The 27,824-nt window shown below is 51.3% G+C and overlaps 1 protein-coding gene across 2 annotated transcripts in view; it reads right to left on the bottom strand.

Moving 5' to 3' along the window:
• Positions 1-5,791: 5,791 nt before the first annotated feature.
• TMEM229B (transmembrane protein 229B) overlaps positions 5,792-27,824 on the bottom strand; it is a 36,791-nt gene continuing 14,758 nt past the window's right edge. The window contains exons 2-3 of one of the 2 annotated variants that reach the window (XM_073800332.1): positions 17,407-17,588; positions 5,792-6,309 (exon numbers count right to left, since the gene is read on the bottom strand). In XM_073800332.1, coding sequence (XP_073656433.1) covers positions 5,792-6,309; positions 17,407-17,533 — 645 coding nt within the window. In that variant the 5' untranslated portion in view covers positions 17,534-17,588. Of the gene's footprint in view, positions 6,314-17,406; positions 17,589-27,824 lie in introns of those variants that run through there. The other variant, XM_019922278.3, reaches the window with a different exon arrangement.

Here is a 27,824-nt window from a genome sequence, read left to right as displayed (position 1 = left end):
ATAACTAGGAAGATTCAGCCTCAGGACCCTTCACCATCAGTGGACCCTTATGAACCAGAACACTTCCTTTCTGTTTAGAAGGTGTGACTGTAACAGAGGCAAGAAGCCAGGCTAGACCATCAGTGGATCCTTCTTCTTTGTACCGCTTGGCGTTGAAAGGACACCTTTGCCCACACCTAGAAAGCATATCACCAGAATGAAGCATTGGACAAATCAATGGAGCTGGGTCTTTGGCCAAGGTCCAAGGACTCTGAGAGTGAAGCTAGAATGCTGGCAGGGCTGTGTGGGGACTAATGGTTTGGGAAGAGCAGGGAGGGCGGTGAGTTGTTCTATGGTGGTGGGCACAGATATGGCAGGGAGGATTGTTGTTCAAACAGGATTCCCAACTCCAGTTTCCCAAAGGGGACTGTGGTGCTCTGGAACATTCAGCTTGGCTTTTAGGGTGGGCTTACTAGGGCTGACATACTGTGAGACTTCATTCACCAAGAGTTCCTTAAAGCACCCACTGTATGCTGGCTTTGTTCTGCACTCTACCCATCTAGGTATCTCCCAGAGCACAGTCAATGTCTACATTTCCAGACAGTGAGAAGCCAGCCCACCCCTGAAAGCATCAGTACTTGACCTTCAGGTTTGCACTACGTGTCTCTTCCCTGGGGAAGCCTTACGTATATCTGTGGATGAGTCAGTTTCCTCTGTTAGACTGAGGCTTCTCTTTTGGAGGCCTGATCAACATTGTACTGTACTGATATAACTATCTTCATGAAAGAACAGTCCACGCCTTTCTCCTGACTAGCTGTGAGCACCCCAGTAACCAGCCTGGTCCCTGGCTCACTGTAGGTGTCCAATAAGTAGTTGAAGAACTAACCAGATCAATTCTGAGGCCCATCTGAGTTTTCAAAAGGAGAACGATTTCACCTGGTAGTTTCAAACCCTCTGACAGCACGAACAGCTAGGGGCCCAGGCTTAATCTCAAGAGAAGGAAATAGGATCAAAGGTGAAAGGCCCGGGGAATAAATAAAGCTGCATGTGGGAGGTAGAGAAGATATCACCTCCAAACCCAGGGTTGCCAGAGGCCAAAATTTCACAACCCTCCCTCCGTGAGGAGGGATCCTTGTGCCAACTGGTTTAAGTCTTGGCCAAGATGGCATCCCATACTTCCTTTTTTATAACCCCGTCTCTCCTCCCAAAAACCTCCCCCTCCTGAACATTAATTTCACGTTGTGAATAGCATTTGGAGGGACTGGACTCTGACAACATCCAGAGTCTCATCAAAGTACAAAAGGACACGTGACTCATCACAAGTTCTCCCCAAAGGGTCTTTGGCTTACGTTTTAACAAAAGAGTGACATGGTAAATCGGGATTGTAGACTGGTTGCCACCAGACCTCCTCTGTAAAATAGGGAAATAACGGTGCTCACCACGGATGGGAGAAAAGTTGCGAATGAGGGCGAGCAATCAGTGCAGTGCCTGGCCGCAGTCGCAGGACTAGCAGCAGCAGGGACCACAGTTGTTCTTCTAACCTGTGGTGTGATGAGTCAGAAGGTCTCTTTGAATCGGGTGAGGGTGGGGCAGAGGAGGTGAGGAAGGAAAGTATCAAGAAAGAAAGGTACCCATTTAGTAGAGTACAGAAGGAGCTGGCCAATGAAGAAGGGTCTCAAGTCCCCCCCAAGGTCTCAAGCCTCCTTGTTTTGGGTCCTACCTCTTGCCTCTTGTCTGAAGCTCCATCAGGTAGACCCTGTTCCATTATGCTTGCCTCTTTCTTTTTATAAACACCTGCTCTAATGGACTAGCCTGATAGATTTGTTTATACTAACATGTAAATGACTGTTGGGGCTTTGCTCATTTGCATAAGGGGAAGGGCTTTCAGTTGAAATGAACACCATCGAGTGAGTGGGGGAGGCAGAGGGCTTTCTCAATGATTCAGAAAGCACAATGCCTATTCCATCTGGAAAACCAGCAGGTATTCTACAGTCTGGCTATGCCAGGGGGGCCAGGCCATTTTGGTTTTGGTTAAACTGGCTGAGCAAATTCTGAACCCTCCATCCTCTTCCTGGAAGCAGGAAAGTAGGCAGGACCATGGTGGGGGGAGAGGCGGACAAGGGATGCTAGACAGAACAGAGGTACACAGAGCAGGAAGGGATGACTCCCTCCAAATGTGCTTCTCGGGGAAAGCAGCACTGCCAGGGGGAGAGCAGAACTCTAAAAAGCATGACTTTCAAGGTAATGACAAGTAAGGGGTTCTAGCCTTCCAGCTCTTTGGGGTACCCTCAGACTCCTTCCATGGGCCCTCCCACCCCATGAGACATTGCAGGTCATGGCTGGCATTTTCAAGAGAAGCCCATATCATGGGAAGATGCAGTAACCCACAGTCAACCTGGATACTGCCTGGGCCTCCCCATCTGCCCTGCAGCCTGGTCCCCAAGTTAGGACTGGACCAGATTATGATGGGGAGTCGGGGGTCGGCTGGAGAATTCAGGTTACCAGAGGTGGTCAGCACAGAGATCGTGGAAAGGACTGGTGGAGAATGCCACCTGCCCTCCCCACAGCATGGCCCCATCCAGCATGCTTCAGGACAGTGTGATGCCAGAGTGTGAAGGGCCTGGCCTCCAGCAGCTCCTAGGAAAGGGGCTCCAAAACAGAAGAAACAGAGATGGGTCAGAGCCAGTCCTGGAACACAAACACCGGTATATTTTGTGTGCATGAACGTGAAAAGAAAGAGACAAAGAGACCGATGGAGACAGAGCAGGCAGTGGGTGCACAAACCAGGCATGTATCCTTCCGAAGAGGTGTCATAGCTGGGAGACAGTCCCACCCGCCTCAAAGCCCCTTTTGTAGAGCAGGGACCTGCCGCTCCTCCAGGCCTGGGGTGGCCTCAGAGTGGAAGGTGCTTTCCCTGCCTTAGCCGTAAGCCCTCCAGGCCTGAGCCTCCCAATTTTCTGCATCCCCTGTGGTGGTGTCTGCATAGCCCAGAGCTCTATAAATCCAGGTTCTCCTAACTGACCCACTCAGTGGCTGCCTCCCCAGGAGACCCATGCAGAAAGTGAGGGACCAGGACAAAAGGACTTCATGGGCACTCCCTAGGTATTATTGCTGTGAATAAGCATAGACCATTGTGACTCACTGGCATGGTGGGGGGGGGGGGGACACGGCACAAGGGACAGGATGCCTAGCAGATGTCAGAAGCGATTCAACCATGCAGGGCAGCACATGGCGATCTGTGACTCAGAGATGCTGCCATGTCCTGTGGAGAGAGGCCCAGGACACCAGAGGTTCATAAAAAGTGAGCAGATTCTCTGCTTTGCAGGGCTGGGATTACTCCAAACTTTGAGTCCTTGGGCACTATGGGATTGGGGCCCTGAAGACACACGGATCCTGTGGTCAAGCTCCAGGTCATCACCTCCCTTTGCTAGGGGCTCTGTCCCCTACGAGGGAGAATAGGAGCCTCAGGGCACCTGGATGAAGCAGAAGTACAGTGCTCTGCACATTGCCAGGCAGGCAGGTTTACTCGGGGACCTCTCGCACTTGGGAGTTTTTGTAGGGCCCAGAGAGATAGTGCCAGGGAACAGACAGGGCAACCTCTGGAGCGGCCAGACCCAGTGGGCCACCCAAGGGCTTGCCCTGGCAGAGAATCATGGAGGCCTTGGGCTGGGAGACATCAACAAGCTGACCACCAGATTCTGTCGTGGAGGGGAGAGCAAAGGTGAGTAGTGTGGTCTAAGGGGCTTAGAGGGGTAGTGGGGTCCAGGAGACCGAGATAATGTGGATCAAGGGGAAAAGACCGAGGAAACAATTACTGACAGAACCGGCAACCAGACACTATTCTTCCTCTGGAATCCCCTCCACCTGTAGATGGAAAGCAATTGACCCCCACTGGAAGGCTGAACCCCTAGAAGCCCCAAAGCCCTGGAATTGGGGCCACAGTAAAATCAAAGGTAGGGTTAACCCCTGCAGAATGTAGGTTGTGCCTAGACTGGAGGAGCCTGCCCAGGACATAGGGGCTGGGGATCGCCCTTCAAACTGTCCTGGACAGGGTCACTGCAGAACACAACCCTGCCAAAGGCAGAGTCTCCCAGCCTTTCTCCCAATCCAGGACACCGCCCCTGCCCACCCCCCGCATCCCCACCCTGGCCTGTGCCCTAGCTGGTGCTGTCTGCACAGTCTAGGTGGAGCAGTACAGCAAGAAGAGGAGATTCTCTCCACAGGTGGTATTATCACTTTTAATGTTCTATAAAAAGGGAAAGGCTGATTTCTACCTAAGGGTCATAGTGTGGTCAAGAAGAGACCATGTACCGTGGGAAAGGCTGTGTTCTGATGGACCCCTCCACTCAGGGAGGGGGCAGAGCTGGAAGTGGGCTGGAGTTAGGATTTCACCTGTCTACTTCCAGCAATGGACCTGTCACTGAGGAAGGCGGGGCAACCGAGAGGACAATGCCCATGAGCACGGCAGGGTTAATACTGTTTAAGGAGCAAGCTCAGTGGGTCAGCCTTTCTGGGAGGGCTGAGGACAGGGTAGCCCTGAGGAGGTTTTGCTGCAGGGCTGGGGCTATGGCAGAACCAGTACTGACCCATTCCCACTAAGGATGCTTCGAAGACCCTCCCAAAGCTGAAAGGCTCTCTCTTTCTCCCTCCCTCAGTCTCCATGACTCTCCACCACTGCATACATGCTCCTCTACCACCTAGAAAGCTAGACTGCCCCGGCTGGTTTGAAAATAAACCAGTCAGGTACCTTTACTGCCCAACTTCCCCCCTTCACACTGATTTGTCTCTAGGTCCCCACTGTGGATCCATGGGGCCCATGATGGCCTGACTCTGCGTTGGGGGTATCATTCGTTTTTAGCCACTGCAAGGAGGTGAGCACCAGGGGCCCTGCCACAATCCCCCAGACTGGGGCAGGTGGGGAGGCATAAGGGGGGACTTCTCAGGAATCGGGCCATTGACAATAGTGGAGGGAAGGCTGCAAGAGGGTGGGAGGGGTCTGCTCAGGGCTCTATCTCTGGCAGCTGCTGTGTTGCCTAGGGAGTTGTGGGTGGGGCAGGTGGGGTGCTTACATGGATAAAGGGGCTGCTAGTGGTAAAGGCTTTGAAAATAAGAGAAAAGGGGGAAATGCTGCCGAACACACAGGGATTGAAACCTCCAAAAGCCCAAGGTTGGTGGGAATCCAGCACCAGGGGGGGAGCCCCCGAAGGCCAAGGGATCAGCGTGGGACCCTGGGGGAGGGGAAAGGAGCCAAGGGAAGACCTCCCAGCCCTTGCAGACCAGCACTCCTGCCCAGCAGCCTCCTGGCTGCCCAGTCTCTTCTTAGGCTGCAGCTCAGCAGGCCCCTGGGGGAGGTATTGGTTGCAAGCAAGCACCTGAATATTGCCTAATGGAACCAGCTGAAGCCCAACTAAACCAGGTGAGAGGGAGGCAGGTGGCCCCCGCAACAGCCCAAAGCCTCCTCAGGCTTTGCCTCCCACCTTCTGCTCCACTCTGTGTCCCTTAGTCAGGACAGGGCCTGCTGCTTCCAAAGTCACCCACGTAGTCCCGTCCCTGTGTAGCCACAGGCCTCCCGCCCCTGAGCTGGGCTGAGATCCACAGACCCTACCCGAAGTGCCCCTGCCGCCTCCACACCCCGCCCCCAACGCCTGACCACGCCCCCAACGCCCGCCCACGGTGGCGGGGGGTGGGGCACGGGGGCTCCGTGGGCCCTACGGGGCAGGGCTTGTGCTGTACAGAGGGGGCAACCCTACCAGCTTGGTACCCTTGTCCACAGGATCCATGAGAGCCTCCCAGCCCACCCCCCTCCCCCAGCTCAGTCAGTCTTGACGTGGCCGTTGGCCAGGGCCAGGGGGCCGCTGGGCTCCCCGGGCTCGGCGTTCTTGTCAAAGCGGAGGCGGAGGGTGTTGCGGATGATGAACTGCTCCATGATGAGGGCCCCGCAGAACCAGGGCACGGCGTACTCCAGGGTGATGAGGCCCATGAAGTCAAAGTCGAACTGGGAGTAGTCCCAGGGGCAGGCGTTGAACTGGCGCAGGATGAAGCCGGTGGTGAACTCCCACAGGTAGGTCCAGAGCGTGTAGATGAGGCAGCGCACCAGCAGCGGGCAGCGGCCGCGCAGGCGCAGGTACATGCGCTCCACGATGAGGATGGACGTGCCGTAGATGAAGAGCGCCCACACGCTCGTGACCCCCGGGAACTTCCAGTTAAAGTTCACCACGAATTCCCAGGCCGCCGTGAACATCACCTCGCAGAAGTAGCCATGGATGGCGTACAGGTACCAGCGGGACAGCGCCGTCAGGGGCTCGGCGGAAGCCATGGCGCTGACTGGGGCTGGCTGTTAGGGACGCAAAGGAGACACAAGTGAGGGAGGAGGCCCAGACTTGCCCGCCCCAAGTCTCTGGAGTGACCAGGGCGGAGGGGATTTCAAACCTGCCTCTACCTTTCTCTTCTAGTTACTCATCATACTCCTAACCCTATTCCATGTTCATTACTTTATTTCATATTCCTTACCTGAGCCAGGGAGGCATGAGAAATAAAAGGAGGAAAACAAACAGCCCCACTGGCTTCCTCTGAGAAACGCTACTCAAGTGCTACTTGGAGAGAGCTGTCTACTACCCTCTCTATAATAACTTCTTAGGATGATTGGTAGTCAGTGGAAGAGTACCCCCATTTCCAGGCTACTTGCTAATTTTTCACTAGGCCCATCTACTGGGGTCCCCATCTCTTCCCCCACTTCTTCTCAAACTCAGGTGAGTTCCACATCACTCATACTTCAAGTGAGCTCTTTCTAAGCAGCCCGTCACATGTGTCTTTTATGTGCGTGTATGTGAACCTATACATAACATAAAAGTTACCATTTTAACTGTTTTAAAGTATACACTGAAGTGATATTAAGTACATTCTCATTGTTGTGCAGTCATCACCACCATCCATCTCCAAAATGTTTCCATCATCCCAAACTGAAACTCCGAACTCATGAAACACTATCTCCCCATCCCCTCTCCAGCCCGCGGCAACCACTATTCTATGAATTTGACAACTCTAGGTATCTCGTTTAAGTGGAGTCATGCAGTATTTGTCCTGTTGTGACCGGCTTATGTCACTGAGCCTAACGTCTGCATGGTTCATCCATGTTGTAGCATGTGTCAGAATTTTCTTCCCTTTTTAAGGCTAAATAATATTCTGTTGCGATCTACCTAGATATATTTTGTGTGTCAATTCATCCATTAATGGGTGTTTCCACCTTTTGGCTATTATGAATAATGCTGCTCTGAACATGGGTGTACAAATATCTGTTCGAGTCCCTGCTTTCAGTTCTTTAGGGTATTTACCCAGAAGTGGAATTGCTGGATCATATGGTAATTCTGTTTTTATTCTCTGAGGAGTGGCCTTGCTGTTTTCTACAGCAGCTGTACCATATTACATTCGCACCAGCAATGCACAAGGGTTCCAATGTCTCCATATCCTTGCCAGCACTTATTTTCTGGTTTCGTGACAATGGCCATTCTAATGGGTGTGAAGTGGTTGCTCATTGTGGTCGCATTTGTTTTTAACTGCTCCATTAAGTGGGGTTTTGGTGTTTAGTTTCGATACTGAGAGGAAACCAGTGGGCTGACAGAGGAGAGAGTCCTCTCCTTTACTTCTCATTCCCTTCCAATCCTCTCTTTTAAACCCCACTGGCCTTCAAGGCCCCATCATGCTTCTCCGAAGACTGGCCTGGCCCTCCACCAGCGACTGTGTGGACCACTCATTTGACCCTTTACTCAATGCCACCCCTAGTTCCTATCCAACCAGCCTGTGTACTCCTTGATGGCAGCAGCTGTCTCCCGGTCCTCTGTTCTGTGGCCTTGGTACAGTCCTCCCCTGAGCAGGTGTTCTCTAAATGACACGTCATTTATGTGGAGGGTGGGGCGGGAGAGTTCAGGGTTATATCAAGAACGGGCAGGCAGAGCAGGAGAACAGGAACCCCAGCTGCCAGTGGACTCCAGGCTGACAGCTCTGGCAGTCCTCTCTCCGAGGTGGCAGAAGGGACAGAGGTTAACAAGATGACATTTGCAGTCTGCCCACCTGTCTGGGAATCCCAGCCTTACGTTTCAGCTAAAGCAGACCTAGTCACAATAATGCCTACCCATGCACATTGCTTGGTGGTCTTCCAATCACTTTCATTCACATTTTGTCATTGGTTCTTACTAAATTAAGACTCGTGTGAAGGGCAGGTAGTTTGACTTCCATTTTTTAAGAGAGGTAGTTGAAGCTCAGAGAGAAGTCATTTGCCCCATATCCCAGGGCCACTGAATGGAAGACGTGAGACTAGAATCCGTATCTTTTGATTTCGACTTCAAAACTCATCATACTTCAGCCATCTCCTAGACATGCGTGCCTAATGTCACTCCCCTGCTCAAAAACATTCAATGGTTCCCCATTTGCTAATGAAACGCTGCAGTGTCGTTGGCCTGGCATTCAAGACTCTCCCTGATCTCACTCCAATCTACTTTTTCAGCCTAATTCTCACAGTCCAGCTCTCCGCGTCTTACCACCGTCCCATCTAATGTGTTTTATGTGCCTTTCTCCTCTTGCCTCCACAAGTACAAACCCAGCTTACAGGTTACCTTCAGAACAAAATCTTTTTCATCCTCCCAACCACAAATCCTTTCTTCCTCCCCTGAATATCCACAGCATGTACTCTGTCTCTCTTTGGTACAGATGATTTTGTTTCACTGTTGATGACTTTCAGTCCCCAGCCAAACAGCTTTCCTGTGTTCTACACCTATTTACCCCACTCCTTCCCGAACACCTCCACCTAAGTGTCACATAGGCACCTCATGTTCCTTTCCCAAATCAAACTCATTATCTTCTCTCCCAATATCTCCTATGACCCCCATCATTTGTTTTCTTTTTCTTTTGGAAATTAGAACACTTTGTGCAATGTTTTGGTCCACTCTTAGCTTCTTTTTTCTTTTTAAATTATGCAATTAAAGGAGCACCCAGCACACAACTCAACACAGAGAGTGTGGGAGGACCGGCCAGTGATAGGAGCCCAGGCCTCTGGCCTCAGGCTCGAGCTCCCCTCGCTGCTCCGGCCATGGCACCGAACAGCAGCCCCTCAGGGCCCGGGAGGGGGAAGGGGGAAGGCAGTTCCAGCCCCAGCAGCTTTCCCGTCCCTACTGGTGCCCGACTGTCAGCGTGTCTTGTCCCACACCTGTGGCCGGGAGGGGACCGCTTGTCCTCTGTCCAGCAGAAGGTGTGGTCACCTTCCCTTGCTGCGAAGCGAGTACGGAGGGCCTCCCACCGGAGTTGCCGCCTCAGGCCAGGTCACCCAGGTCCACCTCAGGGATCGTATGACCCCCATCTTTTTTTTTTTTTTTTTTAATGTTGCCTTCACAAAGGAGGTAAAGCCTGGGCTGTGTTTTGTTTTTTTTTTTAAAGAAGATGTTGGAGGTAGGAGTTTATTAATTTATTTATTTATTTTTGCTGTGTTGGGTCTTCGTTTCTGTGCAAGGGCTTTCTCTAGTTCTGGCAACTGGGGGCCACTCTTAATCGTGGTGCGCGGGCCTCTCACTATCGCGGCCTCTCTTGTTGTGGAGCACAGGCTCCAGACGCGCAGGCTCAGTAGTTGTGGCTCACGGGCCTAGTTGCTCCGCAGCATGTGGGATCCTCCCAGACCAGGGCTCCAACCCGTGTCCCCTGCATTAGCAGGCAGATTCTCAACCACTGCGCCACCAGGGAAGCCCTGACCCCCATCTTGATTAATGGTACCACCATGCACCCAGTTAGCAGAGAGAGGTCATTCTTGCTTCCTCTGCCACTTCCCCCCTTTAATCTGAACTCCCTGAAAGTAAGGACTTTGATTCAGCACTGCATCCCCAGGTGCCTAGAATAGTGCCTCGCACACAGTAAGCATTCAGTTCAAGAGTGAAGACATTCTTGGGACTTCCCTGGTGGTCCAGTGGTTGAGTCAGTCTTACTGTGCAGGGGACACTGGTTCGATCCGTGGTCGGGCAACTAAGCCCATACGCGCAATGAAGAGCCCGTGCACTGCAACGAAAGATGCTGTGCGTGTCACAACTGAGACCCGACGCAGCCAATAAATAAATATATACATTAAAAAAAAAAGAATGAAGACATTCCTATCACTCAGCAATTGCTACATAACAAATCATCCCCAAACTCAATGGCTTAAATAAACTCTCATTTATTATTACAACTCACGTGCCTATGGGTTGGCAGATCTTGGCTGGCCTCAGTCACAAGGCTGTGAGTCATCTGGGGGCTCTGTCCTATGCTTGGCTGGGATGGCTCTGCTCCACTTGCCTCTTGTCCTTCTTCTGGGCCTAGTGGACTAGCCCTGGCAAGGTCTTCTCATGGCAAGGGCGGAGGCCCAAGAGCGAGCAACCCCACTGCACCGGTGCTTTTCAATACTAGTTAAGTTGTTAAGTCACACCCACTAACATCTTGTTGGCCCAAGCAAGTCACATGGCAAAGCCACCAAGTCAGCCATTAACGCCTATCCTTTCTACCTCTTAAACATCTTTGAAATCCATCTCCTCCTCGTCATTCCTGTTTCTCATTCCTGCTCTAGTTCAAGCCCCATCATCTCTCACCTGGATGACTCTAATGGTCTCTTACTTAGCCAGTCTCCCAGCCTTGCATTGCTCCTTTCAGTTTACTCATCACTACTGTGAAAGCGTGTATAGAAACAGCAGTCTTTCTAAAATGCACATCCAGTGTTTCTCCCCACTTAAAGCCCATTAGTGGATCTCTAACATCTACAGAGTAAGGCTCAACCCCTAGGCATGACTGGCAAAGCCCATCGTGATCCACTTCTGCTTCGGAGCCTGCCCTCCCGATCTCTCCATTGCTGTTTTTGCTACTTGGGGTGCCCTTCCCCCAACCATGGCCTGCGAAGCCATAATCCTTCAAGATCCAGCTCTTCTGTGAAGACTTTCCTAAACACCTGCAACCCTGGAGCTGTCCACTGCCCTGTCCACCTCTGCACCCCGTTCACTGCTGTGATAACAGTTAGCGTTCAGCTTTGCCATGATTCCTCTGGAGGCCAGCACCAGTAGCCACCTGATGAATGTTTAATACAACATTAAGAGAAAAAAGCAGGATTCAGAGTGGAATGCTGAGTATGATTTTGAGTTTGCAAAGGCATACACACATGTAAATATACAAAAAATTTAGCCACAATCATCTCTAGATGGTGACATCATAAGTGATTTTTATTTCCATCTTTATACTTTTCTGTAGACTCTAAAATTTTTTTCTAACTAGTATGTATAATTTTAAAAAAATAATGGTATCTTAAAAACATCTGTTTTTGTTTGTTTGTTTGTTTTATTTTCTTTTTTTGGCCACGCAGCATGTGGGATCTTAGTTCCCCAACCAGGGATTGAACCCGCACCCCCTGCAGTGGAAGCACGGGGTCTCAACCACTGGACCACCAGGGAGGTCCCTTAAAACTATTTGTTGAATGACTATATATCAATCATCTTAGCACCTTGTCTATAGAAGATGCTCAGTAAATTTGCCAGACAAATGAACTTAAGGAAACCTGAAATTGTGTAAAATTAACACCCATTCTTCCCTCCTGAGCCATGCCCAACAACACACCATGACTCACAGGTGTGAATGGTGTGTAGGGTTAAGTGCAGGGGCTCCAGATGCTAACTGCCTGGGTTTGTGTTGTGGACGATAACACCCCCCACCTGTGGGATCTAGGGCACACTACCTGACCTCTCTGTCTCAGATTCCTTATAAGTGAAGTGAGAATAAGAGTAACCACCTCTGAGGGTTACAGTGAGGATGAACGAGCCAGGAGACATCCACTACTAGGGATACAGCAAATGCTCAAGAAAAGATGGCTTTCATTTCTGGCACAGAGCCAGGATTCCTGGTCAGCGTCTCCCTCCCACCTGTGGCAGGGTCCTTCTGCCCCTGTCCTCACTAGCAGCCGGGCAGCCTTCTGTGCCAAGCAAGTCAGGTCTTCACCTCCACCCAGAGCACTAACCCGGCAGCCAAGCTACCCGTGAAAACAGTAATCACACATACAGCCCATGGAACAAAAACTCCGCTGAGGAGAATCGAAGTGAGCTTCCGGCTCCCGTGTGGCTGAGGAGGTGTGATGAAAGGGGAGGGGTCTCAGAACCAGCCCTGTGAGGGCCTGGCTTTAAAAGACGCGTGAGTGAAAGGGCCAGCATTCCTGGCACAGTTTCTCAAGCTCTAGTTTTATGCTGAACTCCCAACAGGTTGCTAAGCTCTGCCCAGAACAGAGCTTGGGCTCCGGGGAAACACAGAGCAGCGAGGAGGGGTCCGCAGTCCGAGGTGGGTGGACAGTGGTGGCCTGGAGACCCCTCTGCCTCCTGCCCGACTCAGGGTCCTCTGAACGCAGGTCTGTCCACCTGACAGGCACCCGTAGCCCTGGCCCCTCTGTCCCCCAGGATCCGGAGAAGGGACTTCTTCAGATGTGCCCTTCAGCAGCCTCATGTACCTGGTGGAGTCATCGCTCTGGTCAGTCCCCTCCTTGATGCTGATTTTAAAACCCTACTCTCCTTGCCTCTTGGTCTGATCTTTTGGGGGAGGCCAAGAATGGTTTCCCAGTCGGTTACAGATCAGAGGCTCCAGCCACGCCCACACCCCCGGAGCAGGTGACTTGGAAGAGTTGGACGCCCAAACCCTATGGAGCAGAAGCAAGATTAAAGGAGTGGCTGTCAAAGGGAGAGAGGGCAAGTGCCGAACAGAAGAGAGGGTGTGGGGAGAGAGAACAGGGCGAGCCTGAGGCCTGGATTCTGGTTTTAGAATCTCTGTGCCTGGAAGAACACGGGTAGGTGGAGGGGAAGCATACCTAGGTGAGGTCAGGTCGTGTCTGAGGAGACCTGGACTGGTCCACGGAAGATGAATGGGGAAGAGCAGGCGGGAGCCAGGAGGCGGGGGTGAGGACAGGGGCGGGGACGTGAGACAGTGTCGTCAGGTGGGATGGCAGCTCACACTGTGATGGGACAGATGCTAAAATTAAAGGCAGGCATTGGCCTGGGTGGATTTTCAGAACTCCACTCCCCAAACCCACTTCTAATAGTCACCAGAGCTGTGCCTGAACTTTGAGCTAGGACAGGCTCCCCTCCCTCTGCTGGGCCCAACAGCCTCCATCCCTGCCTGGCCTCCCCCAACCTGAGCCCGTTGCCCCAGACCCTTCCAGTTCCTCCTTGTTCAGCCCTGGGATCGGAGCCCCGGGTCTACCTGCATCAAGGGGAACCAGCAGTTCACAGGATGTTGCTTCTTTCTCCTGGTGACAGACAACCATCCTGAGGACCATGACACAAAGATGGGACAGCCCAGGAATGAAAACTCAGGGTGGAGTAGAGAGGAGAGCGTGGGCAAGACTGAAGGCAGAGAAAAGAATCTGCAGAGCAGTGGATGGCTTCTCAAGCGGGATTTTAGGGAACAACACTCAAGTACAAGAGCCCTCATGTGTGATGACAGAGCCAGGCACACGGAGTCCCAGCAAAGGGCCAGAGCCCGAGGCGAGTCATCAGGACACGGCACTGCCCCGCCAAGGAGACAGGTGGGGGAGGGGGAGGGCTGGCTTTCAGAGCCCTGCTCCCTAGGAGTAGCTCACCTGCTGCTCTTGGAACCCGCCGGGCTATTCCTTAGGGTGACAGAGAGCAGAGTGAGCAGTTGAGAGGAGCGAAGAGAATGCCATCAAAGTCCAAGACAGGCTGGAGGCAAAACCGGATGGGATGATTGCTCTTGGTTTTGCCAAAACCCCCCATCTTGTAGCATCTTAACTTCCTGGAACAACACGACAACTCTGGGAATTTTTGTCCAGAGGAGCGTCTTGCTAGAAAATCAGGATTCCCCTTCCATGCAGACAGGCTGGGCAAGCCTTCCTCTTTCACCTCATTTACTTCCCAAATTTCACTCCCCATCCCTAGGCAACAAAACCATTACAGTTACTTAATACCACTGCTCTGGGGAGATGCACAGGCCTTCCAGGGGTCTCTGAGGACAAGGCATTGGGGACACAGCTTGAGCAACCCTGAGTGCAGTCTCCTGGTGGGGTAGTGGAATTAATGAGGGGTGGGCGGTCGCCCTTACCTCTGGGTGCCAGATGCAAGTTCTGAAACAGTCCTGAGCCTCCCCTGTGGTCATGAGGTTGAGGGGGAGGAAAACATGGGCTTGCTTCAGGGCCAGAAGGGAAGCAAGTGAGGGAAGATACCGGTGGTCACTGGCTTGCCCAAATACCATAGAGTTCCACCCTCTCTTGCTGTGGGCGTCCCCCCAGGAAAGCTCCCTGGGCTGGTCCTCCTGCCACTTCCCAAGTCACAGTAATAATCAGGCACTCTTCTCAGTACTTCCCATGTACTAACGCAGATAATCTTCAAGCCCATTTCACAGATGGGGAATTCGAGGCAGAGAAAGGCTAGAAAATTAGCCTAAGTTCTTACAGCTCCACGAGGCAGAACTGGGATTCGAACCCAGCTCCAGAGCCTTCACTCCCAGTCAGCACATCGCACTGTTCTTGAGGCTGACTACAGGCTCCTTTGAGGGCACTACCGTTTTCTGAGTTTCTGCTTGTGGAAGGCTGAGATGGTATATGGGGAGACAACAGGAAGCAAGAAGGATGTGAGCTTCTCGGTAGATCATCAGCGAAGCCCAGAACCGGTGTCAGAGCTCCTGAAGGCTCTCAGTCTATTCTGAGAGGCCAAGTTCTATTCTGAAGCCACGTTCTGGCAGCGTCCACACGAAGATCCTCCAGGGTCACGGCTGACCCTCACAAGACCATGGCAGCAGCCACCCCTTTGGACCTTACGGCACGTGCCATTCAAAGACCTCTCACCAGGACACACGTTACCCAGAGTCTCCCCGATGGCCAGCCTGCCCCAAAGCTGCCGGGAATCTCAGACGCCCCAGCCCTGCCACGGAAATGCCAGCCAAGAGCAGCGGCCAGCGTGCAGGCTGCCCAGAGAAGCCCTGTGCCTGCAGCAGCGACAGCAGCCGGAGTAGCAGAACCGTGCAGGGCAGCCGGCCGGGGAGGATTTCGGACAGCCTCAGATGCTGAGCAAATCCCAGCTGGCAGGTGCAGCGGGGGCAAGTGGGCTTGGGGAACGGAGTCAGCCTGGCACCGAGGCTTACCAGGGCTCAGGCAGCAAAGGGCAGCCTGCGGGTGGGGACTGCAGGACCCTTCCCAGACTTTACACGGCTGCCTCTCTGTTGTCATTCAGATCTCAGCTCAACCCACACCCCTCAGAGGAATCTCTGATCCAAAACAGCCTCCCCGTCACCCACATCATCCCATTTTAGTCTTAGCGCTTTCACTTTCCGATATTTCGCTACTTGTTCATTGTCTGTCTCCCCCAATTGGAGTGAAAGTTCCACAAGGGCAGGGCTCTGCCTTGTTCACTGCTGGGTAACTAGTGCTTAGAACAGTGCCTGGCAGTAAGACCCACTGATACCTGTGAATGAATGGATTGATGAATGAATGAATGAATGGGCCCAAACAGGCGCAGGCCCTTAAACACTGATGAGAGCAGGTATAAAGAGCTAAAGAGCTCAGCCTTTCTCTTCTCCTCTTTCTTAGGAAATATAGCCTTTAAATTTTTTTTATATCTAGCATTTTAAAATGTCTTTCTTTTTCCTGATTACAAAAGTGACATTTGCTCACAGTTGAAATTTAAACACTGCAGAAAGGAATGATATAGAAAGCAAGTCCCCAATCATCCCACATCTTAGAGAAAATCACTTTTAGTGGTATGTGGTATACTCATTGAGATTTAATTTAGTTTTAAAAGAAACAAATCCATGCATCATAGAAAGAAAAGGCATTCATAATTCCAGCAAACTAGCAGCCATTATCATTGCCCCTTTGCGATCTTTTCTCATGTGTTTATTTTACAAGTTACCATAATGTACTTATCCTGTAACCTGACACTTTCACTCATTACATCATAATCAATTTTTCCAAGTTGTCATATATCCTATGTTCTCCTTATTATAATGGCTGTGTAATATTCCACCAAGTGGAAATCTATAATTTACTTAACCTAGGTGTTCAACAAAGGGAGAACAACTGTTTCCCATTTCTACTCTGACAATGACACCACAAGAACATCTTTCTTATGCCTGTAACAAGAGAATTCAGCCCTTTTCTTTGCTGGAACTATTTCCTAAAGAAAGATTTCTTAATGAACAATTCTACAAGTGGTATCACTGAACAAAAGGGTAAAACTGTTTTAAGGCTGACGATGTAGGTTGTTCTGGGGAATTCTGTGTAATGCAGGAAATAGGTCTGAGTCACCGCGTTCCCACAGTGGCCTCCACGACCATCTCTCTACCCCCCACCCCACTCCCACAGTCCAGGCTCTCTCACACCACCCCGGCTATAAATCAACTCGGTAACACACTTCCTGAAAGACCCTCCAATCACAAACTGATTTTGCAAGCCTCGGTTGACTGAAAAATTGATTCTAGCCTTGAGTTTTAAACTCTCAACTAGCAGTGGAGTCAGGATCTATCTAAAGCTGAGAAATACCTGGTTACCCTTTCCCTCTCTGCAAACTCCTACATAGAAGCTAAGGCCTCTGGGCTCCCATGGACCAGTCCAACAGCTCCTAAACTTGTCCGAGTACCAACCCACCAGCGCTCCCTGCCCTGGTTTCCAGGGGAGCTCTCTGCCTGCCGGCCCCCAGTCCCACAGTGGGACTGTCTGTCCTCTTCAGACAGAACAGCCTTTAGGCCGGACAGCCTCTGGGGCTTGGGAGAGCAGCCAACTGTCATTTTTTTAAAGCATCATCAAGGAAAAGCCAGAGGCCGAGGCTGGAAAGAAAGGCTATGTGAGGACAGGTGAGACTCCCCAGCCAGGGGGCCCCTCGCCCTACATGCCGCTCCTCTGGACTGAGGAGGAGATATGGCTGAAACATGGCAGAAGCAGCAGAGAACTTGCTCCTCTTGACCCCCTGGTGGCCACGCTTATGGCAGCTAAGGCACCACAAAGCCTTCACCATCCAGTGCCCTGGATGCTCTACCCAAGGCCGCACAAACCACTCATGGCTTCTGGGCAGAGTCTGAGAGCCTAGGTGAGATCCAGTTCCCACTGCACAGAGGTGAAGCCCAGGGCCCAAAGCACCCATGAGCATACAGATAAGAAAGAGAACTGGGGAAGATGCCATCTCCTAAGTGCTGGGTGTCTCACATCACTCATGTCAGCCCACCTGGGTCTGACCCAGTTCTTAGAGGCCATGTGGCTATACAATGGCTCTAGCATGTGACACAGCCTGAAACTGCTGGAAAACCCCCTCCCATTCCAGGACCATAGCCCTGTGACAGGCCCTTGGACCGGAAGCAGGCTCAGGACTGGAATCTTCAGGCCTGTGCCCATGCTGCTGAGGCAGGAAGGGCCAGGGATCCCCTGGGAGCCAGTAACGTACTCACTTATCACACCCTTGAGTGCGCGGCTCCGAACAGACATCAGGATCACTGTCCAGGAGTGTCCCGGGTTAACCTTTGTCCCGGTGCCTGGCTGGGCCTCGGTGCCATTCTCAACAGTGTGGGCAAGCATCAGCCCCAGGGCTCAGCTGATCCTCGGCTAGTGGATGGGTGGCTTCCATTTGTCCCTGGAATTAAAGAGGAGGAGTTCATTAGCTTAAACTATCCCCAGCTCCGAGCCACCAGGCCAGCCAGAGAGGCGGCCTCGAGGCAAACACCACAGCTCCGGGCTCCAGGCTCAGCACCTGACACTCATCACACCCAGGCCATGGGGCGTCTCCTGGAGCCTGCCACCTCCTCTCTGCCATCCTGCTTGCCCAGGTCTGGTTAATCCGGAGATGAGAGCCTGGAACGGATCCCAGGCAGTTCACACGGGGGCTAATAGGACTCGGTGCTTCTTGTGCCACGAGTGAAGTGTGTGCACACTTGTAAATCTGAGCAGGGATATAATTTTAGAATCCAGCTCCATTCTCAATTTAGCTTCAAATTACACTCTCACCTTCCCCCTGTAGTGGGTACATCTGTTCTCAAGGGCGGTCAAGAACCTCACGGAAGACAGACGATGTAGAGCATTTGTTTTAGCCTTTGGGGAGCCAAGCACAACTGCACGTGCAAAAGCAAGCACACCAACAAAACGTGTGCTAAAACCCTCCGCCCGCAATCCCACTGCCTCCTATTTATTTCACTTTATTATTTTATTATTGTTGTCGAGACCCTTCCTATTAACATCGGTAATTGACTATAAGCTGATATAAATCTGACTTTATAATGCCCCTTGCCACATACATATTTTTAATAGAGCCCTAAGACTTGACCATCTGATAGAGACTTCGACATTTTTTTTGCTTTAATATGAAGGTGCTGAAGCTTCCCTGAAAATCCCTTGGATAAACTGTACCTTCTGCACGAGCCCAGGGACAGAGATCAGATCCAGCCCAGCCCTACAGAGGGACGGACCGGCTGCTCAGAAGCTGAGAATAGTGTGTGACCGGCGGAGGGAACTGCCCCCATCCCCCAGTGGACGACCAAGCAGGGTGGGCCACAGAGGCACCACCCTGCGCTGATGCCCATGGCCACCCTCCTCCCTCCCCCAACCCCCCAGGCTCTCTGAGCAGGGGTGACTCGGGCCTTTGCTCCCGAAGGTGACAACTTGCGAGGCAGCAGGGGAGCCAAGAGAAGTGAAAGTGCAGGGCTTGGGGACCTGAAATTCACTGTGTGCACCTGTGCTTGCAGGCAGGGAGGGCATGCACCCCCGGGTCTCTCCCCTGGGCCTCTGCACTGAGAGAAGTGAAGGACAGAGTGGGTGAAGTGCTGCGGGCTGCTGTGCTCTCCTGGCCTCTGTCCCTCCCCAGCTCCTCCACAAACAGGAGCCCTCAACCCTGCCCCACCCGTCCCCACCCCTCCCTTCTCCCAGCCTGCCGGGCCATGGGCAGGGATCACCCTGGAACATACCTATCAGGGGCATGTCCAGCGCGCCCTCCATCTCCAGCACCACCGTGACCCTGTGCCTGGGGAGTTCGATCCCCCCACGGGCACTTCCCCTTCTCTGGGCCCTAAGCAGGCCGCATTAACAGCACTAGTCAAAACCCAACAGAAACAGAAACCAAAGCCCACATCCTGGCAGCACAGCCTGCTGGTCGCCACGGTTAGCCCTGGGAGCCCGAGGCTGGTTAGGCTGCCGCCCTGGCAGATGAAGCGTGGCAGTCAGAACAGGCTCCCTCCTGGGGCCAGCCTCATGCTGGACACCTCCTGCTTCCTGGTCTGCAGGCTCTTCCCCCAGGGGAAGAGCTGGACGAGGAGGTGATGGGGTCCCACCTCTGCCTCCAAGTGCACAAGCTGTCCCCAGACCCCTCTGACACCCTCGGGCCCCTTAGACCGGGTCCCACGGTGTAGAGGGCATGAGGCTCCCTTGAGGACAGCATGACCTGAACCAGAAGTTTTTGGAGTACAGGAATGTGTGAAGAGCCCTTATACAACTAACATGTGGTAGTACTTGTACTTTTTCAAGTATATGACCTCTCATAATTCTCCCCAGACTCCTGCAGGGAAGGCAGGAATTATCCTACCTCCCCACCCCCACCCTGTCCCCAGCCCTGCTGCATTTTAAAGATGAAAACACTGAGCCTCAGGATATTAAGAGATTAGGCTAAATCCATACATTTGATTCAAACCCTGGTTCTCGGGCTCCAGAGTCGCCCCTCTTGCCGTATAGCATACCTTCAAAGTGCTTTCCATCCCAATCTCATTCTCAAGGCACACATCTGCATGCACTCATCCTTCATTCGGTGTAATCTACTTAGTCCATCCTGTAAGCAGCTTATTTGTAAACGTACAGCCAAGTCCGTCCAGCTTCTCCTTCAACATGTCCCAATGCCCCAGAAGCTTGAAGGGGCAGAGACTACCGTGCAATTTCAAGCCCTCTCTAACTGCCCTCCTCTGCAGCCCACCATACCCACTCCTCCTTTGAGACCCTGCCCCCTCTTCATTCCTTTGTGATGCCATCCTCCCACAGCCCCCCAGGTATTCCATCACTGATGTTCCCACAGGACTCTGAACAGCCTCCTACTGAAACATATTGCCCCATCTTAAAATGATTATGTGTCTGTTTCCCCCTCCACATGATGAATTCCTTGAGACCATGAAACTTCTGTTGGATGGAGGGACAAGCAAGGTAGACAAGGATCCAACTACATTACTGGGTGATTGCAACATCCAGTGTTATTAACCAAACATAATGATGTCTGGTGTTCTCTAATTTTTAGGCCACCATCATGGAAGGGTTCTCTCCCACAAAGCACCATAAATGTTGGTTTACAATGGGCAGGGCTGTCTCTGGAGACCAGGGAAGAAAGGAGGGTCCTCGCTATCCTTTCTCCCACCTCCAAGAGCCATCACCCAGGCTGAGAGGTGAGGATAGATGGGGTGAGTGCCTTGGGTCTGGACAGTACAGAAGACATGTCACATGAGGAGGGATGGGGCAGGAACAGAGTGTCCTAGGCAACCCGGGAGACACCGCAGGCTTTCATATGGGCAAGGAGCCAAGCTCAGGTTCAGGTCAGAGAATAACAGTGCCTATTCTGTTATTTCTACAATGTGCTGGCACTCTCCAAAGAAGCGTCCAGTTTCCATATATGTAGGATTCATTTCCCAAAGAGGTTTAACCAGCAGCTGCTGGCAGGAAATTCCCTCTGCATCATTCTCTCTCCTCCCCTATAACTATTTAAGGTAAGCTGGGCTTGCAGGATTGCATCTCTGCTTCTCTGACCGGAACCTCAAAATCAAATCTACCCCCATCCACCACCCTTCTCCATGGCCTGGAACCTAAGAGTGAAGCCAGGAAGTGGCAGGCAAACACTATCCCTTTTTCTCTCCTATTCTCCTCTTCCCCAAATCACCCCACCCAGGTGCCCATAGAGTAAAGAGAAGATGCCCCAGAGACCCATTGGGGAGCCCTCTGGTTTTTCAAATCCTCCCCAGTTCCTCCCTTTTGACCCAGAACAACTGCTTTTACTTGTCCTGTAGTAAGACCAGCCCTGAACACAAGTGGATTGGCAACTTCCCAAACCAAGGAGTGACCGTGCTCAGCTACAGATGCAATTGGAATGCCACCCCCACCCCCGACCAGGGGAAAGGCTGTATCTGGTCAGCTCCCCCTTGGGAGCAAGGAGACCCAGGCCCTGGGGCCTGGCTGGCATGCGGAAGAAAGGGTGTAGATAGGGGATGGACCCCCCCCCTCCCCTCCACTTGGCCATGTCCTTCCATTCCATGCCCCTCACTCTGGGCTTGGAATCTGGGTTACCCTGCCTGCTGGACATCTCATCACCCTCTCTTCTGTCTCACCTGTAGGCTACCCTGTCCTGACAACCTCCTCTTCTTCCTTCCTCCTCCCCATGCAGCCCACTCCACCTGACACACCCCTCCCAATGTCCCCCCCTGGAACCAACCCCGACCACCCACCCCCTACGCCTTAGAGGGTGGCCTCTGGCCCTGTGCTCCTTTCCTTTCCCTCCCATCCCACCCCCTGGCACTGTGTAGCTGCTGCTCACTGCCTGAAAGGCTGGACAGCTGCTGGGCTCTCTAATTAGCTGCCTGGCTGCCATCCCAGAGCAAGGCATGTGTTACTGTAAAGAGCTGCCTCACCTCCCCTTCATCAATAATCCCCTGTGCAGATCCCATCAGGCGGCAGCTGAGGGGCCCTGGAATCCTCATCACGTGAGACCAGCAAGGCTCCTTCTGTCAGCTGGACAGGAACAGGCAGCGGACTCACAGCCTCACCCGCAAAGTGACCGGGAATTTATCTGCTTTCTCCCTATGACGGCCCACATCCTTCGGGTGTCCCACAGGTGAATCCACCGCACCTGCCCCTTCATTGCCTCCCCGGTGGAGGCAGAAAGAAGCCCAGTTGGTCTTTCGGAGGACAAATCTGGAGCATCTCAACAGCGCGACTCCCAATGCCCTACTTTTCACAGCTTGCTACAGCCAAGCCACCCCCAGAGATTTCTAAACAGCCAGGGGACCCGGTCCCAGAAGTCCTGTGGAGGCTGGTTTGTTTATACGAGGGGTTGTATTCCAGCAAAGATTGACTACCTGGTGAAGGCCAGGCACTGTACCCTGTGTGAACAAGACAAGGTTCCTGCCCCCTTGGTGCTCACAGTTCTGTGGGGAGACAGACCATAAGTAAGCCAGCCAGCACATACTGTAATGTCTGGTATCAGGCCACGAAGGAGGGCAAAGGCCTGGAAGGGGACAGAAAGAAATTAGATGCAGGAGGGCGAGTCTTAAACTTCTCTAAGGATCTAGCATCAGGGCCTACATCAGAAAGACACAAAGAAGCTTAGCAAAGAGCTTTGGGAAAAGCATTCCAGGCAGGGGGAACAGTAAGTGAAACAAGCTAAACAAGTTTGAGAAACAGCCAGGCCAGAGAAGCTAAAGTTTGTGTAATTAGGGGTCAGACATTCTCTGCCCCTTATCGCAAGGGTCATCTGGTGATCCCTACAGGGCCAACTAGGTCAGGGCAAAGTGCCCAACTGCCAAATAAATGTAGCTAGTCAACTGAAGACTCTTCTTGCAGGCAGGGGCTGGAAACCGTGAATTCCTCATCAGCTGTTGCTTGGCAATTTTATTAACACATGAAGGGAAGGTGAAATCCTTTGACTCATGGCCTGGAATTTCCATCTGTTTCTGATCAAAAGAATTTAAGTAACTTCACCAGGTCCTCTCTAGCCTGGGTGTTTCACCTTAACAAGAAGGTAAATATTCCTTTTTACTCCAGGTAGTTTGTTGGATTTTCTGTCACTTACAATCAAGAAAATTCTAACTAGCACAGATGGTTTCTCCTCACCTGGAACACACCTAGCTGGCACGAGAGTCACGTATCTGAGCACCACCTACCCATCTCTGCTGCTGTGAAAACCAGTGGCTCTGCCCTTTGCAGACAGTAAGGGGCAGAATCTCAAATAAGAAAGTCGGATGCCTGGCGTGGTGGGTGAATCTCAGCGGGATGGCTATAGCTCTGGGGGCTCCAAATCACCCTCCTGGTCACTGATTTTGTCAGTTCCCCTTGACTTACCTGGTCCTTGCCAGCAACTAGCACACCTTGACTTCTGAAAACAGGACATGAGAAAACTAGTAGCCTAGAGATGAGGCCCAAGCCAAGATCAAGAAGTGCACAGAGAGAAATTTTTCTGAAAACTGCAGAACTGCACTACCCAGTTTGAGAGCCACTAGCTACATGGGACTCTTTCAAATTTAACTTTAAAAATGAATAAGATAAAAAAAGTCAGTTCCTTCGTCTCACTAGCCACATTTAAAGTGCTCAATAGCTACATGTGGCAAGTGTCTACCATACTGGACAGTGCAGATGTAGAACATTTCCATCATCACAGAAAGTTCCACTGGACATTGCTCTAGAACTTACCAAGGGTGACGAGAAGGCTGCCAAACACGCAGACCTGAAGCTGAGCTGAGCTGAGCTTCCTTGCTCTTGGAAATCCTCTTTCTTTTCTGAACAGACACCACTGCCCTCATTCTCTCCCTCAAGCCTAGTTAACCAAGGCTGCCATTGTGAGATGGGGGAGGATGAACCCTTGTTCCAAGAAAGTCACTGTCTACTGTCTGAAGAGTGACTTTTATCCAAGAGGCCAGGAGAGGGCTCTGGCCATGGGTAAAATGAGGCCAGCCTCTGAGTCTCTGGCTATAACTCAGTGTAGGGGGTGCTGCTTGGACTATTTAAAAAACTCCAAACCATTTATTGAGTACCCTCTATGTGCCAGGCAGGTGTCACACAGGTCATCTCATGAGTCCCCTCCATGAGCCCATGAAGCAGGCATTAACTCTGATTGACAGGAGGCAAGGGAAGCTCAGAGGTTAAATGACAGCTAGAAAATGGGAGGGCCAAGGGTTTCATCAGCACTTTCCCCCTGCTACACCATTCATGGGAGGTGCAGATGTGCAGACAGGAATTAGGGGACTTAATTTACCTATGGCAGTGGGCCACCTAGAGCTGCCCTTTTTTCTCAGGGCAGACAATCTCATGTAAGCTGTCCCTTCCAGCCTACTCAAGCCCACCCAGGGGCTTGGGAGAGCTGCCTTCCAAGGGTCTACCCATGAAGTCCTGGTTATTGAAAGACACCACATCAGAACAAAAGGAAGGCCACCAAAGGAAGTACAGAAGATAAACCCTGGAAGGGGGCAGGGATCAGACATGTAGCATTTCTCCTGGCCAAAGAGGAGAAGGGCATGATCAAATTTTTTGTTTTAGAAAGCCATCTGGACCACGAGTTCCTTACCTTTGCATCCTCATGTCCTGGATAAAATTTGACATACGGTAGGGACTCAAAATCCAAGTGTTGAATGGAGGGAAAGGCACGGGGGCAGGTCCTCCAAGAGCGAGGGGCCTGGCCAAGAGGAGCTTGAAGGGCAGGTGGGTTGGAGGGGAAGACCGAGAAATGAGTTGTTCTGGGGGCGCCGTGATGGGTGCTGTTTGCTCCATACATGACCCAATCTGACTGTCCCTTTTCTTTAAGTAATGGCCCAGAGGAAAGGCCAGCATACACCGGGCTGGGCACTGACTGCAGCAGGCCCCTCCACCGTGGGCCAGCAACCCTGGCCCCTCACTCAGCCTCTCGCCAGACAGCTTTATCTACTGTGGAAGTACCGAGCCTTGCAACACTCTCAAATATGGCTCCAAACAGCACTTAGGCAAGAGTAATTAAAGGGAATGTTATCTCAGTCAGGCTCTCATTAGGCACGTAATTAGACTGCTGAAAATAATTAACATTCCTTTTGACAAAGGAAGCAGAGGACCCATTACATTCACTAGGACGCCTCAGACCAGCCTGAGGAAGGCCGAGAAGAGAACTCATCACCTCCCAGGCCTGCACAGGACAGAGTCAGCATCCGGGAACCTAGACCAGGTGGCGAGTCCTGCCCTGGGCCAGGCTCCTGGGTGAGTGGACACAGATGGAAACGGACGCCTTCATGTATGTATTACAGATAACAATAACACACTCATACAGGCTCACAGAGAAAGAACTTGAAGGAAATGTATGACTATATCAAGATGGCAGGCCAGGGGCAAATGCCTAAATCCCCCAAGTCCTAGAAAATGACAGAAAAGACATTTTCTAAGAAGAATAAATCCATTACAGCACCAGAAAGCGAGGGAATTATATGGGCTCCCTGAAGATGGAAGCAAATGAGAATAAACAGATACAGAAACCACAACCCCCAAAATAAAATCATGGAATAATAATAATAATGACACTCATACAGGACATATATGTGCCAGACGCTGTTCTAAGCACATATTATCTCATCTAACCTTCACAAAAATCCTTTGAAATACAGATTATTATTTTCCCTGCTTTACAGATAAGACCCAGAGTTACACAACTTTCCCAAGGTCATAGTGCTAGTAAGTGCCAGGGCTAGGATTTGAACCCCAGCAGTGCGGCTGAGGATTCTACACTCAGTCAGAGGAGTGGCTCTGCAGGGTCCAAGGGTCCAAGAGATTAGGGGCCCAGGAGAGGCCCTGAGTGGTTGGTCATAGGATTTGGAGGAGCCAGGCAAGCGGGCTCCTGCCCCACCTCTCCACCCAGGCTCCTGCCGGGACATTAGGGTAGGGAGGCAAGGGGACACGTAGACGGCTCCTGCATCCCCAGCAGGCACATCCCACCCTCCTGTCCACAACCAGGGGCAGCTGGCTCTAGAGCGCGGAATCAGGTTTCACACAGAGGTGACTAAAAAACCTGAAAATACAAAGGGAGAAGAAACACAACCAAGACTTAGCAAACATTTGACAAAAACCAAAGCAACCAAAGAAGCACCGAATTAGAGAACAGAAGTTCCAGCTGGAAAACAAAATCAATAAAGTCACCAGAACGAAATGTTTTCCAAAGTATGATTAATATCCTCTGAGGGATAAGAGGGGCTACTGAGTCTATGAACCCAAACGAAGCTGTTGCCAGAAGGATGATGAAGATCTCAGAAATGACGGAAATACACCATGGTTAACCACTTATCTCTGGATGAAAGAATAGAGCGACTTCATTAAAATGTTTCTTTATATAGAAAAACTATTTTTCTAAACTTCCTATATCAAACATGTGTTACTTTCAGAATCGGGAAAGTTATTTTTTAAAATGCCTGGTGCGAGGTAGGTGCTCAGTGAGGGGGTAGATCCTACCCCCTACACCAACCCTTGGCCCCATCCAGACTGGTACATAACTTGCTGTCCCCCAATTTCTCCATCCATGCTCCTGTCTCCAGGTCTCTGTGCACACTGTTCCCCTCCTGGAATGCCCTTATCTATCGCTACTTACCCAGATTTGCCTGTCCTTTAAGGCCCAAAGATTACCCTTGTTAATGAAATGTCCCTTCATCGTACCTAACCCACTCTGATCCCTCCTCCCCCAAACTCCTAAGGGCACTTAATTCTCCAGGGTCATAGGACAGCTCTCACTGAGCTGAGAAGCTTTCGTAAGAACATTCTTATGTGTCAGTTGAATGAACGATGTGTCAGTTGAATGAACGATGAATTAGCTTCCGATCCTGGTGGGAGTAGAAAGAGGAAAACTATTGTGGAAATGTGGTTTCTCAGCAGGGCTGGGCACAGCACAGCAAGGTCCTCCCACGTGGGTGATGCCCTCGAAAGTGGGTCACCTGGTCGCAGATAGCTTGACCTCCCATGCCTTGCCTGGGATCCAGAAATACCTGCAAACCCAGGGTGGATGACTGGTAAATCTCGGGGCAAAATGTGGATAAGGAGTAAGACATTTATATGGTCTTAGGTTGTCTCCCCACAGATTGCTTATTAGTAGCGAGGAAAAATCAGTAAATGCACAGTGAAGAGATCGGACACCTTGACGAAGTGATCCAACTTAACATCACACGTAAGGGGCGAATGGACATCCGGTGCCTCTGGATGTAATACAATGAAAAAGATACAACATCACTCATGTGTATGCTAGCCAGGAGGGTATAACTCAGTCTAAATGTGAGGCAACAGCAGAGAAATCCAAAAGGAAGAACATTCTATTTTTTTTAAAGGGGGAGGAGGAGGCGGCTATATTCTTAAAAATGTCAATGTCATGAAAGACAAAGAAAGGCTGAGGAACTGTTCTGGATGAAAAGACTAAAGAGACATAACAACTAAATGCAGTGCTGGATCCTGGACTGGAGAGGAAATAAATGCTGTAAAGGACGTTATTAAGTCAATCAACAAAACTGTAAGATAACCAGCAGATTAGATAAAAGTATCATATCAAAGTTCAATTTACTGAAGGTTCTGTGAAACAATATCCTTATTCTTAGTAATCCACACTGAAATATCCAGAGAGAAAGGGCCATGATGTAGGCAACTTACTCTAAAAAGGTTCAGGAAAGGACCTCCCTGGTGGTGCAGTGGTTGAGAATCCACCTGCCAATGCAGGGGACATGGGTTCGAGCCCTGGTCCGGGAAGATCCCACATGCCATGGAGCAGCTAAGCTCGAGAGCCACAACTACTGAGCCTGCGCTCTAGAGTCCGAGAGCCACACTACTGAGCCTGAGTGCCACAACTACTGAGCCCACATGCCTAGAGCCCGTGCTCCACAACAAGAGAAGCCACCTCAATGAGAAGCCTGCGCTCCACAACGAAGAGTAGCCCCCACTCGCCGCAACTAGAGAAAGCCCATGCGCAGCAACGAAGACCCAACGCAGTCAAAAATAAATAAATTTAAAAAAAAAAAAGGTTCAGGAAAAAGAGGGTGAAAGAGGGAGAGAGAGAAAACATAAATGATAAAGCAAATGAGGCAAAATGTTAAAAAATACTGGATCTGGATAAAGAGTATATGCGTGTTCTGTACTATTCTGGCAACTTTTC

Source organism: Tursiops truncatus, chromosome 2 (genome assembly GCF_011762595.2).
Source record: "Tursiops truncatus isolate mTurTru1 chromosome 2, mTurTru1.mat.Y, whole genome shotgun sequence".
NCBI lineage: Eukaryota > Metazoa > Chordata > Mammalia > Artiodactyla > Delphinidae > Tursiops > Tursiops truncatus.
This window is presented reverse-complemented; position numbering and strand designations above follow the sequence as displayed.